This window comes from Drosophila biarmipes, chromosome 2R, assembly GCF_025231255.1.
Source record: "Drosophila biarmipes strain raj3 chromosome 2R, RU_DBia_V1.1, whole genome shotgun sequence".
NCBI lineage: Eukaryota > Metazoa > Arthropoda > Insecta > Diptera > Drosophilidae > Drosophila > Drosophila biarmipes.
The window spans coordinates 11237608-11253343 of NC_066615.1; the positions used below are offsets into that span (position 1 = coordinate 11237608).

At 46.0% G+C, this 15736-nt stretch overlaps 2 protein-coding genes across 3 annotated transcripts; both read right to left on the reverse strand.

Annotated features, from left to right (window-relative positions):
- Positions 1-504: 504 nt before the first annotated feature.
- On the reverse strand, positions 505-11234 carry LOC108030129 (protein wech). 2 transcript variants are annotated; one of them, XM_017102838.3, is made up of 7 exons: positions 11045-11234; positions 10733-10964; positions 9876-10275; positions 7184-7469; positions 5149-7114; positions 4934-5086; positions 505-4856 (listed from the first exon to the last, which is right to left on the reverse strand). In XM_017102838.3, the coding sequence occupies exons 4-7, from the start codon at positions 7405-7407 to the stop codon at positions 4686-4688; spliced, it is 2514 nt and encodes an 837-aa protein (XP_016958327.1). In that variant the 5' UTR covers positions 7408-7469; positions 9876-10275; positions 10733-10964; positions 11045-11234; the 3' UTR covers positions 505-4685. The 2 variants fall into 2 exon arrangements, with proteins under 2 accessions (XP_016958327.1, XP_016958328.1); XM_017102839.3 differs by lacking the exon at positions 9876-10275.
- A 1386-nt stretch (positions 11235-12620) lies between these two features.
- LOC108030431 (uncharacterized) lies at positions 12621-14674 on the reverse strand. Its single transcript, XM_017103318.3, has 2 exons — positions 13769-14674; positions 12621-13702 (listed from the first exon to the last, which is right to left on the reverse strand). Exons 1-2 carry the CDS (start codon positions 14016-14018, stop codon positions 12855-12857), a joined length of 1098 nt encoding a protein of 365 aa, XP_016958807.1. The 5' UTR covers positions 14019-14674; the 3' UTR covers positions 12621-12854.
- Positions 14675-15736: the final 1062 nt, after the last annotated feature.

The window sequence follows — 15736 nt, forward strand, 5'->3', positions numbered from 1 at the left end:
CCAGGTGCCGGGGGTACGTGAAGGCATCACCATCACAATAAACCAGACAATAAAAGATGCTGGATTTGGGCAAGAAAAGGTACCCAAATTGCTGGCCATATGTGAAAACGGATCTTTAAGTTTACCGATTCAAAAATATACATTTCTTAAATATATCCCAAGTAATTCTAGTTTTTCCATTTACCGTAAGTTAAATTTTGATTAAATTTTACGAGTAAGTACTAAAAAGCACTCAGCCCTGCCATCACATCGAGTCTTACTTTGTCTTTGAGCCTGGTAAATTATAATTGGCTATAATTACAGATCAGTCGTAGTCCACAAGACAAGTTTCCATTAAGTGATTAGCCATAGTCAAGCGATCGTTATTATTAACTACCTTTATTCCAAGCGGGTGCTTTCAAACTTGTTCGCAAACTGTATCCGAGAGATACAATAGCCTACCTTTGGGGTGCACCCATAAGTCCGCAACGGAATCCACTGCCCAGAATACGAAAGCCAACAGTGTCCACAATTATTAGTGTATAATTTATTATTAAATATGTTATAAAATTTGTTTATCGTATAAAATATACTCTTACTCTTGCCTCGCCAAGTCCACATCTATGTATGTATATATATATTTGGGTATATAAATATGTATGTGTACGCATGTATATAGAAAAATGGCAAGCCACGCATCCTAGTTAGTAGTACCCGTGGCCCGCGCTCGTTTCCGACTCGCTCGCCCCTCACTATTAGACAATTACAATTTTAAACTGCAACTCGTTATTGAATTTGTCGCTTGATTTTGGTAGATTCTCCCTAGGTTCATCGCCATGCCATGGGCCTGATGCCTGACTTAACTAGCTGCTTAATGGTGGGTGTACCTAGTACCCGCACGCCCCTACATCTATGTACGCTGAGTGGGTGAGAGAATGTATGAGAAAATTTAGCATATGCCGAACTGATCGCCCCTTTCTAGTCCCTCGCCAAGCAAATCATATTCGAAGATTAAGAGTGGTAAGAGGAGGGATTTTTGGTAATTTTGGTAAACGCTTCGCCCTAGATATATATAGTATATGGGGGTTAGTCTATGTTTAAGTAACTATGTATGTATGCGACTATGCTTATAAGTGTGGTTAGTATGTCGGCTATTTCGATGAGTCCTCCACCCGGTCGGGGGATCAGCCTCCCCGTCCCGGCCATCTCTGAATATATGCAGTATTTGCTATGCGAAACCAGTAGCTGGCCTATCAATATTTCATATGCTGCGCCCCTCCTGTGAGTAGAGTATGTGGTAACTTAGGCTGTGTGGTTGTGTGTCGTCTGATCTGGCTTATAATTTAAATTTGTACTCGTTTTGTACTCAATTGCTCCATAATTATTACATATGTTAGTACGTGTATGTATGTATGCGTATGTTAATGTTTGTAATTTCCAAATGAGAAATACCTTCCAATTTAGTTACAATCTTGGGTGTTTTGTTAGAAACTTAGTGGCTAAATGATCGCGACAAAATATTTGTATGTATGCATATGTGTAATGTATAATTTGAAAGTTCTTTCACGGGTAGTGAAGTCATTTCTCTGCGCTCGCCGAGACTGCCTTTGCATGTGTCATTAAAAGTTTTACTCAAAATTGTATTTTGATATAAGAGTTCATTCCGTTTTGTTTTAGCATCGTCAATCGATTTGTTATAAAATGTTGCTTAGTAAATATGTATGTGGGTTTTGCAATGCTCGCTCTTCCTTCTAACATATCTTTGAAAATCATTCACAGGATGATTTTTAGTCATTAAGTTTGCCGTTTCGCTCCTCCTTCTCTTAACCGCTAAGTACGTAATACGAAAAAAATTTGAATACCTGATTTAAGTTTTGGATTCGTTTAGTGTTTTCCTTTTATATTTTAGTAGCTACGTGTATATGAGCATTTCGCTTTACAATTAATCGTAGGTGTATTTGGGCAACGTGTTTTTGGAATATTCGGTTTATTTGAAAAAATACCTGCTTGCATTTATTTAAGTATTTTTGGTATGTACTCGTATCTTGTAAAAAGTTAATTAACTATCAGTATCTGTATCTGTATCTGTATCCGTTGAATGTGTGTATCTGAGTGTAGTATGTAAGTTATTGGTTTCGCTTCCTCGTTTTGATTCTTAGCCTTTGGCAAATTGTTCAGTATCCTCATGACTTTTAGTAATTTGTTGTGGTGTTTAACATACTTTAGTATTCTATAGATATATACGTTTAAATGCTTTTTATTTTGAATTATGGCATTCGGTATTCGCTTAAATCTCAATAATTGTCCTCCCTATTTCCTCTTGCTTGTAGTTAATGATTTTGTAATCGTTTTTTGTTTCTTGGTTTTTCTTTGATTTTTTACACAATTTCTAAACTGTGGCTTTTAGAAAACGGCGCTCATTTGTAATGATATAAGTATTAGTTCTTTAGTATTGGTTTAGTAAATCTCACACAAATATAAAATATGGCATTCTCTCAGATGTCGCTAGGCCCGATACGATGCGATATATATGATATATACATACGATATTTGGGGGGATGCTCTGCGTGCGCTTTGTGTGCGAGTGTGTTTGAATGATTCGATCTGGATCACAAGAAATGAACGGCGCTTCAAGGTGTTGCGATTGGATAAAATGAGGTTACGAGTATGTTATGGCGATCGTGTGGGTCCCCGGGCTGTGTCCCGGGGGTTGGCTAAACTAAGGTGTAAAATAATTACGATATCTATTCTAAATAGCTCTATGTGGGGTGGGTTGCCCTCTGCCCTCTGGTGTATATTACGTGTATATATAAATATTGTATATGTTTTTGTTGCCCCCGCTCTCGTAGAGCCTTTGGCATTTTTGCATCGTTTTTTCGTTTGTTTAAGGTTTAAGTTTAAGTGTTTTTAGATTTTATATGGTTTTTGTTTGTTTTGCGCATTTTATGCAATGTTGCTTTATTCGTGGAAGGAGTGTTAGCTATGTATGTATCATCTCTCACTGTCAATCCGTTGATGTCGGGTTTGAACACAAGTACAAAGAATAGAACGTCTCAAAACAGTAAGAACATAACGTAAACTAAGTAACTAAGTTGGCTAATACATTTCACAATTTACGCCTGGCCCTCTAGATGTGTGTGTGTGTATACATTTGCTATTAAAATCGTCCCAACTCTAGACAGATAATTCAGCTAATTCATGCGTTGCCCATGACATCATTAAGTTTCATCGTTTTTCATTTGTTTTATTTGTTTCTTTTGCGAGGAACATGTCACCTAAATGTGTATTCAATACGCCCATATATTGCTCTGGATTTTCCATACGTTTTCACTATGCCACGCCCGCTAAGTCTACTAAATGCTAATGAACACATTGAGTCAAAAATTATGATAATTTTTTCGTTATTTTGTTTAGGTTTTGTTCGCTTAACTCCCCCAACAACCCTTCTACTCCGTTTTTAGCTAACCCCTCCTTTCAACCTGCTGTGTATCCTGTGGGTGAATCCTCTCACAATCAATTACAAAGTAACGACACAAACCAAGGTCCTGTGATGCATGATCGGTACGAATGAAGAGTGGTACATGTGCAGTGTGCGGTGTGTGTCGATGAATGTCAGTTAAACTCGGTTTAAGCTATGCCCATGGTGATTCGTGACTGGATGATTGGATCGCTATATGATATCTGTATCGCTATATGTATGAAAGTATGTATGTTAAGCTATGTTAAGTTACTTTACGTTATCAATGTCATTGCAATTTGAGTGTGTTGGTTTTTTGTTTTTCACTTTTTTGGCCTCACCATATATGGTTCTTTAGTTGGCTCCGAAATTGCGGTTTAGTTAATCAGTCTTTGTTAAAAGTTCAACCAAAAGTCAGCGGGTTTCATCAATATTTTCTGGTTTCTTGTTTGTTTCTTTGTTTTGTTTTGCTTTGCTTCCTTTTACAAAGTTCGTGTTCTCACATACTCAGTCTCAATTATAAGAAAATCATTAAAAATACGTCCCAAAAAAATTAATTTTAAAATAAACGTAATACAGAACTAAACAAACAAATTAAGAATATAATACAAACATTAATACCATTCCACAGTGTATCTGCAAATCATGTTTAGTAACTCTTGTCGAAAGTAGTTTCCTCATTCCGCTAAGCAACCCCATAAAAAACGCAATCCCCACCTCCCCTAACATCTCGTTCTATCAGCTAGCAAACTGCCTTTCAGTCTAACTAACAGGTAATAATATTTTCATCTAGTAAATGGTTGAGTTTCCCTCTTTGCATTATCTTTTACTAGGTTCGGTAACTCTACTGAATGCTCTCGGATCCTACGACTATATATCTTCTAAATCCTACTCTCGTCTGCCTTCCGCCATAGTTTCCCTTTTAGTTTTAGTTCTAGTTGGTTGGTTGGGCTTGTATATTCGCTAGATATACGCATATGCGTATAGATATAGATATCCATAGATACATATGTGTAATTCGTATTGTATTGTAAATTACCAAATCGTAACCATAACTCTTAAGCATTATCGAGGTAATCGTTGTAGCACTTAAGCTAAAAATTTTCGCTAATTTTCATGCACTCAATTCTGATTTTCCCTTATTAATTCTGTTTCGGCACCTGTTCTCTATCGCTCTGCTATTTGGATCTCTACGCTAACGCTTAGCTCTTGTAAATGGTCTAAAAAAGATCGGCACCCGTAGCCTAATTTAGAATACGTGCACAAACCGCTTGTAAGGGTTAGACCCTTCCTTGGAGTCTGGCGACAGTTCGATGAGGAAAACGATGCGACCATCTGGCATTATGGCCACATCGCAGGTGCGGTCCTTCTCGTCCAGCGTGGGCGGCATCAATGGATTGATGGAGGGACGCACCTCGATCTGTAAAGGGAGGGTAAACAGATTGTTATTGAAATCCTAGAACCCAGAACTAAAGTCGCAATGGATATTCTACTTACATCCCACATAAAGTCCAGGTTCTGGTTGAAGACCAGGATGCGTTGATTCTTGGAATCGGCCACTATAATGCGGCCCTCGTCGTCACAGCACAGGCCCGAGGGCCGATTGAACTCATGGAAGCCCGAGCCCTCATGTCCCTTCACGGAGAGAATCTGCAATGAACACAATATATAATTATCATCTATAAATTAAATAGAGGTACAATCACACTCACATCATTGATGTCTGGATCAATCAGGTAGAGGCAGTGGTTGTCAAAGTCAGACACTATGATGTTGCCCGTGGGTGTGTAGCAAACGCCTCGTGGCGAGGCTATTCCCTTGGTTTGGCCATGGTTGTCGAACACTATCTGGCGGATGAAGCGACCCTCGGAGTCGAACTGTTGGATGCGATGATTGCGCGAGTCGGTCACGACAATTTGGCGGCGCGAATTCACAGCCACATCCCATGGATACTGGAACTGGCCGTACTCTTTGCCGTAGCTGCCAAACTTAAGCAGGAAGACGCCGGTGGCGGTGAAGATCTGCACACGGTGGTTGTCCTTGTCCACCACAATAATGCGATTGTCCACATCCACACAGATTCCAGCGGGCAGGTCGAACTCGCCATTGCCCACGCCTTTGCGGCCGAACTTGAACTTCAGCGAGCCGTCGGGATTGAAGACCTGAACGCGATTGTTTCGCCGATCCGAGACGAGCACATGGCCCATTTTATCCACGCACAGGCCCCACGGCCGGCTCACCTGTCCATCCTCATGGCCCTCGGTGGCGAAGGATAGCGAGAGGGAGTTTGAGTTGCGCACCTTCACCAGATCCATGCATCCCGGAATCGCCTGTGTGGTTCGTGGCGCACTGAAGTGCAAGCCCGGCGAGCTTCGCAGTCCGTTGAGCTCCCAGTCCAGTGCAGCGCTGGACATGCCACTGGACATTCCGCAGGCGCTTCCTCCGCGTGGTTGCATGATGGGCGATGGGATGCGGAAACTATTGTCTCGCAGCAGGGGACGTCGAACGCTCGAGGAGGCCACACTCATCGGGTTGTTGGCCATGTTCATGCCAAAGGCCATGTCCATGCCATTGGTCACTCCAACGCCGACGCCTCCGACTCCAGTGCCAACGCCTCCCACACCAACGCCCACGGCGGCGGCGGCAGCCACGGCATTCACACTCGAGACACTCGGCACAATGCCATTGCTGCTAGAGACGATGGGCATGTTCTTGTCGTCCACCAGGATTACGCCACCCTGGTTGCGGATATCCTGTAGCAGGCTGTAATCCGGTGGGGCAAAGGCGAATACCTCCTGCTTGGGCTGCAGGTCCTTATAGATGCCGGCAAACTGCTCCATCTGCCGCTGCCCATTGGTCAGCTTCATAGCGATTTCGATCTGGTCCATGCTGCAAGCATTGTCCGCCACCTTGCTGAGCATATCGGAGGTTTCGGAGAGTCCGGCGAGAGCGGACTTTAAGCCCGCCATCTGATCGTGCAGGATGGCCAGGCGACGCTGGCGGAGCTTTTCCACGAAGTCCAAGAGGAAACGCTCGCGGTCCTCGATGGCAATGATGAACTGACGGAAGGCCTTGCGTATATTATCGCTCAGCTCGCTGCAGTTGCGCTCGATCAGCCGGATGAAGGCCAGCGCCTTGTCAATGCTGCTCTTAATGCAGCGCGTGCCCACCTGGCTGCTCTCGATGGCGCCCTCTAGCTTCTCCTTCGACCCCACCATGAAGCTCTGGATGGAGGCGTAGCTGTGCTCCTTGTGCTCGTGCAGGGTGCAGCACTGGCACACCAGTTTCCGGCAGTAGTCGCACACGTAGCGCAGCATCTCGTTGTGTATGTCGCAGATGAAGTTGCCGCTGGGCGGAGTCTGTGCACTCACGGAGCTGCCACCCGTGGGCGAGGCTCCAATGGGCGTGGGCAGGGACACGATCGAGTGGTTGGAGGACAGCGGACTGTTGCGGTGCTCCCTCAGGCAGTCGTTGCACATGAACTCGTTGCACTCCAGGCAGCGTATGGAGGCGCTCACCTCGCACCAGCCGCAGCTGATGCTCGAATTGTTTGAGGACTCTGGCGACATCTTGGGATTGCTGCGTGCTCCGGAGCCAATGGGTCCGATGCTAAAATCGCCATGCGAATCCAGGCCGCCCAGGAAATTGTTGATGAAGAAGTCGGTGCGTGGTGGCGAGCTGTTAGGAGTAAAAGAAGGGGTTTAGTCTCCCGATTTTAAGGTGTTTCCTATGCCATTTTAAACTTACCTTTGACCCACATTGGGTCCCAGCAGTCCAACGTTGAGATCCCAGGCGGGAAAGCTCTCGAGGATGCCCGCCAGCAGCCGCTCGGAGGAGTTGCTGGCATTGCTGCTCACACTGCCGCCGCCACTGCCGTTGGCCGTCGAGGAGTTGGCCACGCCGTTGGCGCTCGGCGCATTGCTGCTGGCCATTTGTTGCGGAACCGAATTGTTTGACAAGAGTTCCATCATAAGAGTGGTGAGATCACGTTTCTATAGCACAAGGCGGCAGTCGATGGAGAGGCGCTTTTCCGCTACAATAATCAGCGTGATTGGCGAAAAACAAATTTAGAACCGGGTAAAGAAACTTTAAGACACAAAGAGTCCTGATTAAGGTGGTTGTTTTGGGTTGATTTTTTGTCTATCTTGCGTTTGGAACGCGCGCGGGACGTTGTCAGTTGCCGAAGGGAAGCAGCTAACTAAATTGGCTAGGGCATAGGTGCACCATTAAGTAGTCCTAGGCAGGCAGTTGCAGCTGCAGCTAGGCATCTTAGGTAGCGGGAAATTCCCCGACCGTGCTTGCCTGCCTTCTTGTGCAGGATCTACGATCCCGGATCCCCGACCCCTGATCCTTTAAGCAGGCCCGTCCCGAATCCAAGAAACGCAATGCAACCCGAGAAAGGCAGCTGTGCGGCGCGAGCAGCAGCAGGTCAGATTTGTGTGTGTGTCTTTGTATCCGCAAGATACTCGGCTGCATTCAAGCCATTGTCAAGTTATTTGGAATCCCGGAATTTCGGCATTAGCCACGCATTTCCCAAATTATGAGCCAAAATGGCGAGGTTTTCGCGCGCAATTCGGCGAACTGGCTGTACCGCATAGATACTTTCCGTAACCCAGATACTAGATTCGGGAAATTACCCTCCAAAAACCAAGGGGAAAACAAAGAGGACGGGGATTAGAACCCACCCTCGCGGAGCCCCACCTCAGCACACACTGTCTTATCGCGTAGTTAGAGCATTTTCCTGTTTTTCCACCCACCACCTCGCTTCACCTCCACTGCGCAAGCGACTTTTCCGGCGAGGAGCAGGAGGAGGAGAGTGTGGCGGCGGGGGCGGCGGAAAACCCAAAGCAACAACGTCATGAAACAACAGCAGACGGAACTGGTTGCCATCTTCAAGACGAGCAACGTACGCCCAATCAAACGACCGACTTTCATCCCCTCGTAAAAAGCAGGATTTCGGAGCGGCTTCTTCTACACTCCGAGGAAAAGTTGAGGACAAGAACGTGTTTTTTTCCCGACAAACTGATTTTGGGTGATTCGAGTTAATTTATAGCATAACTTCAAGGGTGGGCCTAAGAAACCCAGTTTCAAAGCTAAGGTTAAGGTGGCAAAGGGTTTGCTCTTCTGAGTGGGTTGGGGTTGGACTCCTGTTGTTTTGGGCTAAGGCGAAGGGATAAAGTCAATCTATTAACTCTACTCGGGTTGAAAATCTGAAGATACGTGAGGCAGTTACACCCTTTACAAGCCAAGATGGAAAAACATTAGGAAATGGGTTAGGGATCGTTGGGATTGCAATATGTACATAAATTTACGTTACTTTTAAATGACCTTTAACGAAAAATCCTTATGTTTAATATTGAGGTATTCGGGATCTTTTATTAAATTTGAAAATTTTAAATTTATTTAAAAAGCAATGTTATAAAATGAACATTTGGAAATTTTGAATTTGTTTAAATTATAAAACTATGTTACTTAAACATAACAAATTAGTTTTAAATAAAATGTGAAGATCGTTTTAGAGATTCCAATAGAATTAAAAATCAGGTATGTAGGAAGTATGTAAATTATAAATGATTAGCATAATGTAAAACAAAGAAAAACCATAGGTTTAAGGGAAAGAAGGGAAAACATTTCCTGCAATCATTTTGATCCCTTTCTCATATTTACAAGAATTTGTAAACCATCGACAACCCAAAAAAAGGAGGGCAAATATGAATTGGGGGTAAGAAACCCGAAAAGGGGTTGCGAAGGGGGTGGGTAGCTGAAGTTTTCATCGAAAGAATCCTGGTGAAATCAATACACAACTCCGCTTTGATCCCCTTTGCCAGCTAAACAATGCAACACCCTAGGAAAGGAATGCAATTCTAGGATATTTTCGAACCGTGTAGACAGCGGCAACAAAAACAAGGATTGGAAGAACAAGAGCAGGAAAAGGACGAAAGGCAGCAGGACGAGGAGGAGGAGGAGGAGGCAGTGGCGAAACTACCCTTGTCACCCTTGAACGTTTTCCATTGAAACGGGTCTCTGTCTCCGAGTCGCAGGACGTGGAAAAAAACACGACCAAGAAGTTAAAGTCCTTTCACAAACTCACACACACACTGGGGCATTGGTGGTACATCTGTGTGTACGTGCTGCAAGGATACGACGCAAAATAACCGGGGGATGAGGACGAGGGTTGTATTTACACAAGTTTCTCTACATGTCCGTATGTAGGTGGTTTCTGCGCCGCCAATCGTCCGTATATTTGTGTGTACATGTGTATATTCCAAAAATGGAAAAATCGTCGAGAGGAATCTTTGGGGAATCCTGGGACTCCCCGAGTAAGGAAAATCAATATTTGCATTGAAGCCTATTTATCATTTTGTGTTGATATCTGGATGCACACTGCATTTCCCCCCCATCTCTCGCTCCCCATTCGCACCTCCTTCGCCGTACACACCTTTTTTAGCAGCCGCATGCAAGCCACCTCGCTTTTTTGTTATTGTTCCTGTTGTTGGGCCCGTTTTGTACCGTTTATAAGCTAATTGATTCGATTTTTGATTTGATTCGGATTCGGTTTGGTTTTGGTTTTGCTTTCGCCTTTGGTTTGGCTTGGCTTGGCCTTTTTAGCGGATTTTCGCGAGGCGAGATTCTTTTTCCAGAGAGTTCTAATGCGTAATCCGTTCGCTCCAACATTCGTGTATTCCTTATTCCGACTGAAGAAGATACATCCGAAACCGAAACTGAAAACACAACATAGCACTCAAATCATCGCTCGCCCTCTCTCGCCGTCTCTCTCTGTTGCTTTTGCCGCGCCGCTCATCATCATCATCAGCAAGCAACATCCACATATATGTGGCCTAAACAAAATATAAAGAAAATAAACCCAAATGTATCTCACAGTTAGTTTTTGATTTTGAAGTGCGCGCGCGCGCTCCAAATGGGCGCTCTCTCACTCTCTCTCCGAGCGCTTTCGCTCTCTATCTCTCCTTCGCAGGGGCACGTACACACACATGCAAGCACGGGCACGGGAGGCTCACATGCACAGTTTTATCTTCTATTTATTTTCACTTATGCCGCAAAGAACTGCATTTGGTGCAGAGAGGGTCGCTGCAGAAGTTCGCTTGCACCTACTGCTACTAACCTCAAACAATCGGATCGTCTGATCGGGGCCTAACGGCCAATTAGGATAATGGCGTCCGCTGCGGTGCAGGGTAGCAGGGGTGTATGGGTTCTAGGGAAGCTAGTATTTTACACATTCTTTCCCCCGTCGGCTTATTAAAATACCCACCTATGCCCCGCTAATTTCACACTCACTTGTCAAATTCATGCACTTCACGCTGTCCTAGGGTATCCCATAGTCGTCACTCCGCTCTCCAGTCCGATTTAATCGCTTAATGCGCGTGTGTTTGATCGATAGATGCGGGGCAGCTAAGCAAAATCTTTGGAAATCGCTTGTCGTCGTTGTGTTTACAAATTGTTTACATTTTCCAGGCGTTTTCGGGCGAATCTCTTTCACTCTCGGCACCACCCTCGTGCGCTTTTCCTCCTGCAAGCGGACGAGAAACGGAAAAAGCCATTAACAATTGTTCTTATTGTGCGTTGCGGCGCTGCTTCTTCTTCGGTTACATTGGCGGCGTGCTAGCTGCACTTCTCTGATGCGCCTGCTACTCTGCTTGGCCAAATCCAACAGCTCCAATTCTGACCCACTTATTGCGGCGGGGACTAGGACTCGAAAACGGCTCGAAATCTTCACTCCAACCTTCACGCACGCATTTAACCATCAAACTGCAAAGCAAAGCGGCTCTCTTTCCGACGCTGCCCTTCTGCTCGCGCGTTGTTGTTTGTGCTTGCGCCCCTGTTTGCCGAGAGCGTCGGGCATAGCCGACTGGGAGGCATCTTTTTTGAAGGGCGCGAGCTCTGGTCACACTGGCTTTGCCGACCGTTACATTCTGTTCTTGAGTTCCACTGCCCTCTACAAACCTATGCTCTGTATTATATTTTCTTAAAGATTCATTTAATTACATTTTAATTTGAAATTTAAGTCTAACTCTATTTAAATAAAAATTACAAACATATTTACATTTAGGGACGTTATGTTCTTATCTTGCATTACCCTATATCAATTTATGCTTTGTATGCGGGCAATATTAAAAAAAAATTATCATTTATGATTATCCTAGTCTTATATTTTATTAAATATACATTTTATTAATAATTAAATAAAAAGCAAACATATGTATTATTTTAAAATATAAACAGCGACGTGTCTCAACAGGAAAGAGTGACTAATTGGAAACTGCTTGACAGTCACAATGGGATTCGTTTTGATTCGTCTCATTTACCTGGGAACGTGCCTCAATATATAATAAAGGTTTATTGTGCAAAGAAAAAAATGTTTTATCTAAATGAGGGAAAATTCCTTTTTCCTATTGCCAGATTCTATTTCTTTATTGAAGACTGTCTCTTATTTGGTACGGTCCTCGTCCGAAAAGTGTAGCATGCTTTTCCGCATATTTTTTCTAAAAAAATAATAGATGAGTAGAAAACAGGATAAAGAAACTTCTATGGGCCTAGTCTATATATAATATATGTTTAAAAAGAGGATTGAATATATTTTCTAAAAGTTAAACACAACCTAATTTGATTAATCTAAGAGACTTTTATGAGCCTGGTTTACACTTTAAAAAACATTTATTAATGCCGATTTCACAAAAACTTGTGCAAAACAACTAACATTCCCACTTCCAATAGCGAACGACGAAGGGGAATCCTTGGATATTTTTATAAAAGCCCGACAAGCTAAACACCACTTCCCAACAGGGTATTCCAAAGTCGCCATCGCTGGCCAAGCGCCGTCCATCCGGAGCACGGGCGACCGGGAGAACCGTGAGCGGGAGAGAGCGAGCGAGAGTGCGTTACATTAACGGCGCATGTGGCGCGAAAATGCGGATGGAATCGCTTTGTTGTTGTCTCTCTGCCGTTGTTGTTGTTCCTGCTTACAGCACCCTTAAGGAACTTGTTTTGCACTGACAGAAATTACGAGCCGCCCGTGGCTCGAATTGCGATTGCCACAGCCGTGGCCGTGCATAATTGGGAACTCGAACTGCGGGCGGTGGTGCGCAGGTAAGCTGCGCAGCCGCAGGTGCGCCGTAGCGCAGATACAGGTAAAAGTAAGTGGTTATCCTGGGCAAGAAACAAGCAATTAGGCTGGCACGATGGTCTATTCAGAGCGTACAAGTGTATGGTTGTAAATTACAATTTGTAATGTAAAATGGTATGTATGGAAGTGTGTTTTCATAAGGGAAGGCAGGCCGGAATACTGATTACATGCTACGTATGTAGGCAGATCCTCGGAGTTAGTCAGTCGCGTTCTTATAATACTGTAAGCTAGGCTTATAAAGTACGTCTCGCCCGGAAGTACTGCAGATCCGCCTGGTCAGCCGAACTCAAGCTCCTCGATGAGCACGTTCTGCAGCTTCTGGCGCACGCGCAGCCGCCGACGGTTGTCCAACCTCTGCAGGAAGGGCATCAGACTGAGCAGGAACATGCGATCCGCCTCGTCCTGCAGGTCGCCACCCGTGGGATCCGTGTTGGTGGCCGCATCCGTGCTGATGAACTTGAAGGGCAGATCGGAGGAGGGAGACTGCGAGGTGGAGAACACCTTGGCCTCCGGCTCGCTCTTGAGGCTGGAGCTTTGGCTGCTGTTGTGGTTCGCCTTGGCCTTGTTGGTCACAGCCTGCTCCATTTCCTCGTCGTCGTCCAGCACCTCTATGGTGAACACCCCGGAATTGGCAGCCTCTGTCCGATGGCCTCGATCCTCCTCCAAGTTCTCCGAGGCGGCATCCTCGTCAAAGTCATCGTCATCCTCCTCCGCCACCACCTCGTCGTCCTCCCGCTGGTGCGGCTCCAGCTTGAAGCGCTTGCTGTCCGGCGGCTGGCAGTCGCGATCCTCGAAGAAGGAGCTGATGTCCGAGAAGCTGGGCTGATGCAGCTCCGAGTCGTAGCTGTGGCTCAGCTCGCAAATGGGCTCCGTGGCCACAATGGGCATGGAGTCATACTTGTCCGGCCCCAGCACATTGTTGTTCTCCGTCCAGTGGCCCGGCGGGTGCTTTTTGCTGCCGGTCCGCGTCTGCCGCATGATGTTCTCGTGAACGGCCGGCTCCATGAACCGCATGTCGTTGTAGAAGCGCCACGAGGAGGGCGTCTCATTGGACAGGTTATTGCGGATGTACACCTTGCGAAAGTTGTCCCTCAGGTGGCCCCACTTGATGCGGCAGATGTCGGCTGCAGAGCGAAGGGGGAGATCGTTTTAGAGGCAGCAGATAGAAAGATAGACGGATGGTTGGTTACCTGGCAGATTGACATCTTGACCCACCTCGAACCAGACGGGCGTAATGTCGCTGCGCTTCTGGCCATTGGCGTTGTTGCGCAGCCACAGCATGGGACGTCGTGAGACGGCGGCGATCAGGCGCTTCACCGTTTCGATGGGCAGCTTGGCGGTATTGGTGAACGCGAAGGAGGCGGCGGAGGCGGTGGCAGAGGCGGCGGCAGAGGCAGCGTCGGAGGCCGCCGACGATGACGCATTGTAGGCCAGCTCCATGTCCAGATCCGATCGAGGGGCCAATTTCCGATAGCCAGTTCCAGTACCAATTCCAATTCCAGTGCCACTTCCACTTCCAGTCCCAGTTGCAGTTTCCAGATTCCGACTTATCCCCGGCAAGCGACTCGCGCAGCTCAAGTGCTCAGGCAGCACTGAGAATACGACACGAAAAGTACGGGCACCACGAAGTGTACGGCCAACCAGCACAGCACAGCAACAACCAGTTTACGTGCCTTTTGGCGGTGCGGTGCCGAGAGAGAATCGTGGAAAGAGCGGACGGAGGCGGCGGCAGCGGCGGAGGAGATGGGACGGCACGGGAAGGAGGAGAGGCAGAAGGAGATGGAGAGAGGCTTGAGCAACAGGCTTTGCCACGAACCGAAGACGTCGAAGAAGAAGCAGGAGAAGAGGAAGAAGCGGCAGAAGCAGGCGAGGCAGCAGAACAACAACAACTGAGCTGCCTGGCAATATTATCCGGATGTTAAGCTTCCGCTGACTGGCCGCAACGCAACTCTCTGTGTCGTATTTGCGCTTTTTACGGTTGTTAACTTCGCCGTTGTTCGCCCGCCGTAACGAATCCAATATGCTCTGCCTTTGGCCGCCAGAAAGAGGTTATAGCCATGGCATTTCCGACTTGATCGGACATGTCGTTCTCTTTCCCTCTCTCTCTCTCTTGACGGAAATTCTTTCCAGTAATTCCAGTAACGGTGGAGTAGTGGCCCCCGCCCCCCAGGGAGATCCTTTTTCCAGGTGACCCTGCCGCTAAGGCTGGAAATGCATAGAGTAGCGTATAGAGCGCGGTGTAGCGTACTTTGTTTATTTTTATCAAAACTGGATTTTACTACGGTCGGCTGCTTGGGCTGCTTGGAAATGGAAATGGAGCTGGAGTGAACGTACAAAATTCACGCCACGCCAGTGGAGCCACAGCCACGGCATACATACATACAGATGTACAGATATACTCGAGGGTGTGTGGGAACAAAAGCTCCAGCTGGAACGATCCGATCGTGAGCCTGGAACCGAAGACTGTATCCGTTGTCCGTATGTATGTGTTCGTATCTACATACTGTGCACGTTTCGGGTTGAGTCTCCTCTTCTTGAGACTGCGAAAATGCAAGTGAAGCAGACACGACAATTGGCGACCGGGGTTATTTATCGGATCTGTAGCTTTGCGGTTGGGTTTCAGCTTGACATTTGATCCTCGCCGCAATTCGCGTTCGTATTTGTTCCTACACACAGATACATACATAGACAACAGATACTTGGACGGACAGCCGGCCAATAAGTGGGAATCCAACACCGTAATTGGCCATTTTCAGAACGTCTGGCGAAGAAAACGGGGGAATAAGATACAGACAGCAGACATACATACAGGCGAGCGTACGGACCGGTTCTTTGTTTTCAATCCGGTTAACTTATAAGGAATACGGGGCTTGCACTTCGAAGTTATTTCTGGCAATGAGATCCTTGAGATTGTTTTAATGAGTGGAAATGCTAGTAACTTTCGACATTTTCAGGAGACTCCGGGGTTTTAACAATTATTGATATTACTTTCGGATTAAAGGAAAAAAACTAGATTCTAGGATTTTTATGTTGATACATAACTAATTCATGCAAAATGTTCCAAAGTCGTTTTTACAGAATACCTTAACATCACTTGCTGACCCTTCTAAGGCTGTGACTCGCATCTCTACTCATGAATCCGCAATGCTTTGGTGGAT

Bases quoted from the DNA above. Each gene is read 5' to 3' on its own strand.
- LOC108030431 (XM_017103318.3), bottom strand. From the start codon at position 14,018: ATGGAGCTGGCCTACAATGCGTCATCGTCGGCGGCCTCCGACGCTGCC. The intron at 13,703-13,768 runs GTAACCAACCAT...TTCGCTCTGCAG, and splicing joins TCAAGATGTCAATCTGCCAG to CCGACATCTGCCGCATCAAG.
- LOC108030129 (XM_017102839.3), bottom strand. From the start codon at position 7,407: ATGATGGAACTCTTGTCAAACAATTCGGTTCCGCAACAAATGGCCAGC. The intron at 5,087-5,148 runs GTGAGTGTGATT...TGTTCATTGCAG, and splicing joins TTGATCCAGACATCAATGAT to ATTCTCTCCGTGAAGGGACA. The intron at 4,857-4,933 runs GTAAGTAGAATA...CTCCCTTTACAG, and splicing joins ACCTGGACTTTATGTGGGAT to ATCGAGGTGCGTCCCTCCAT.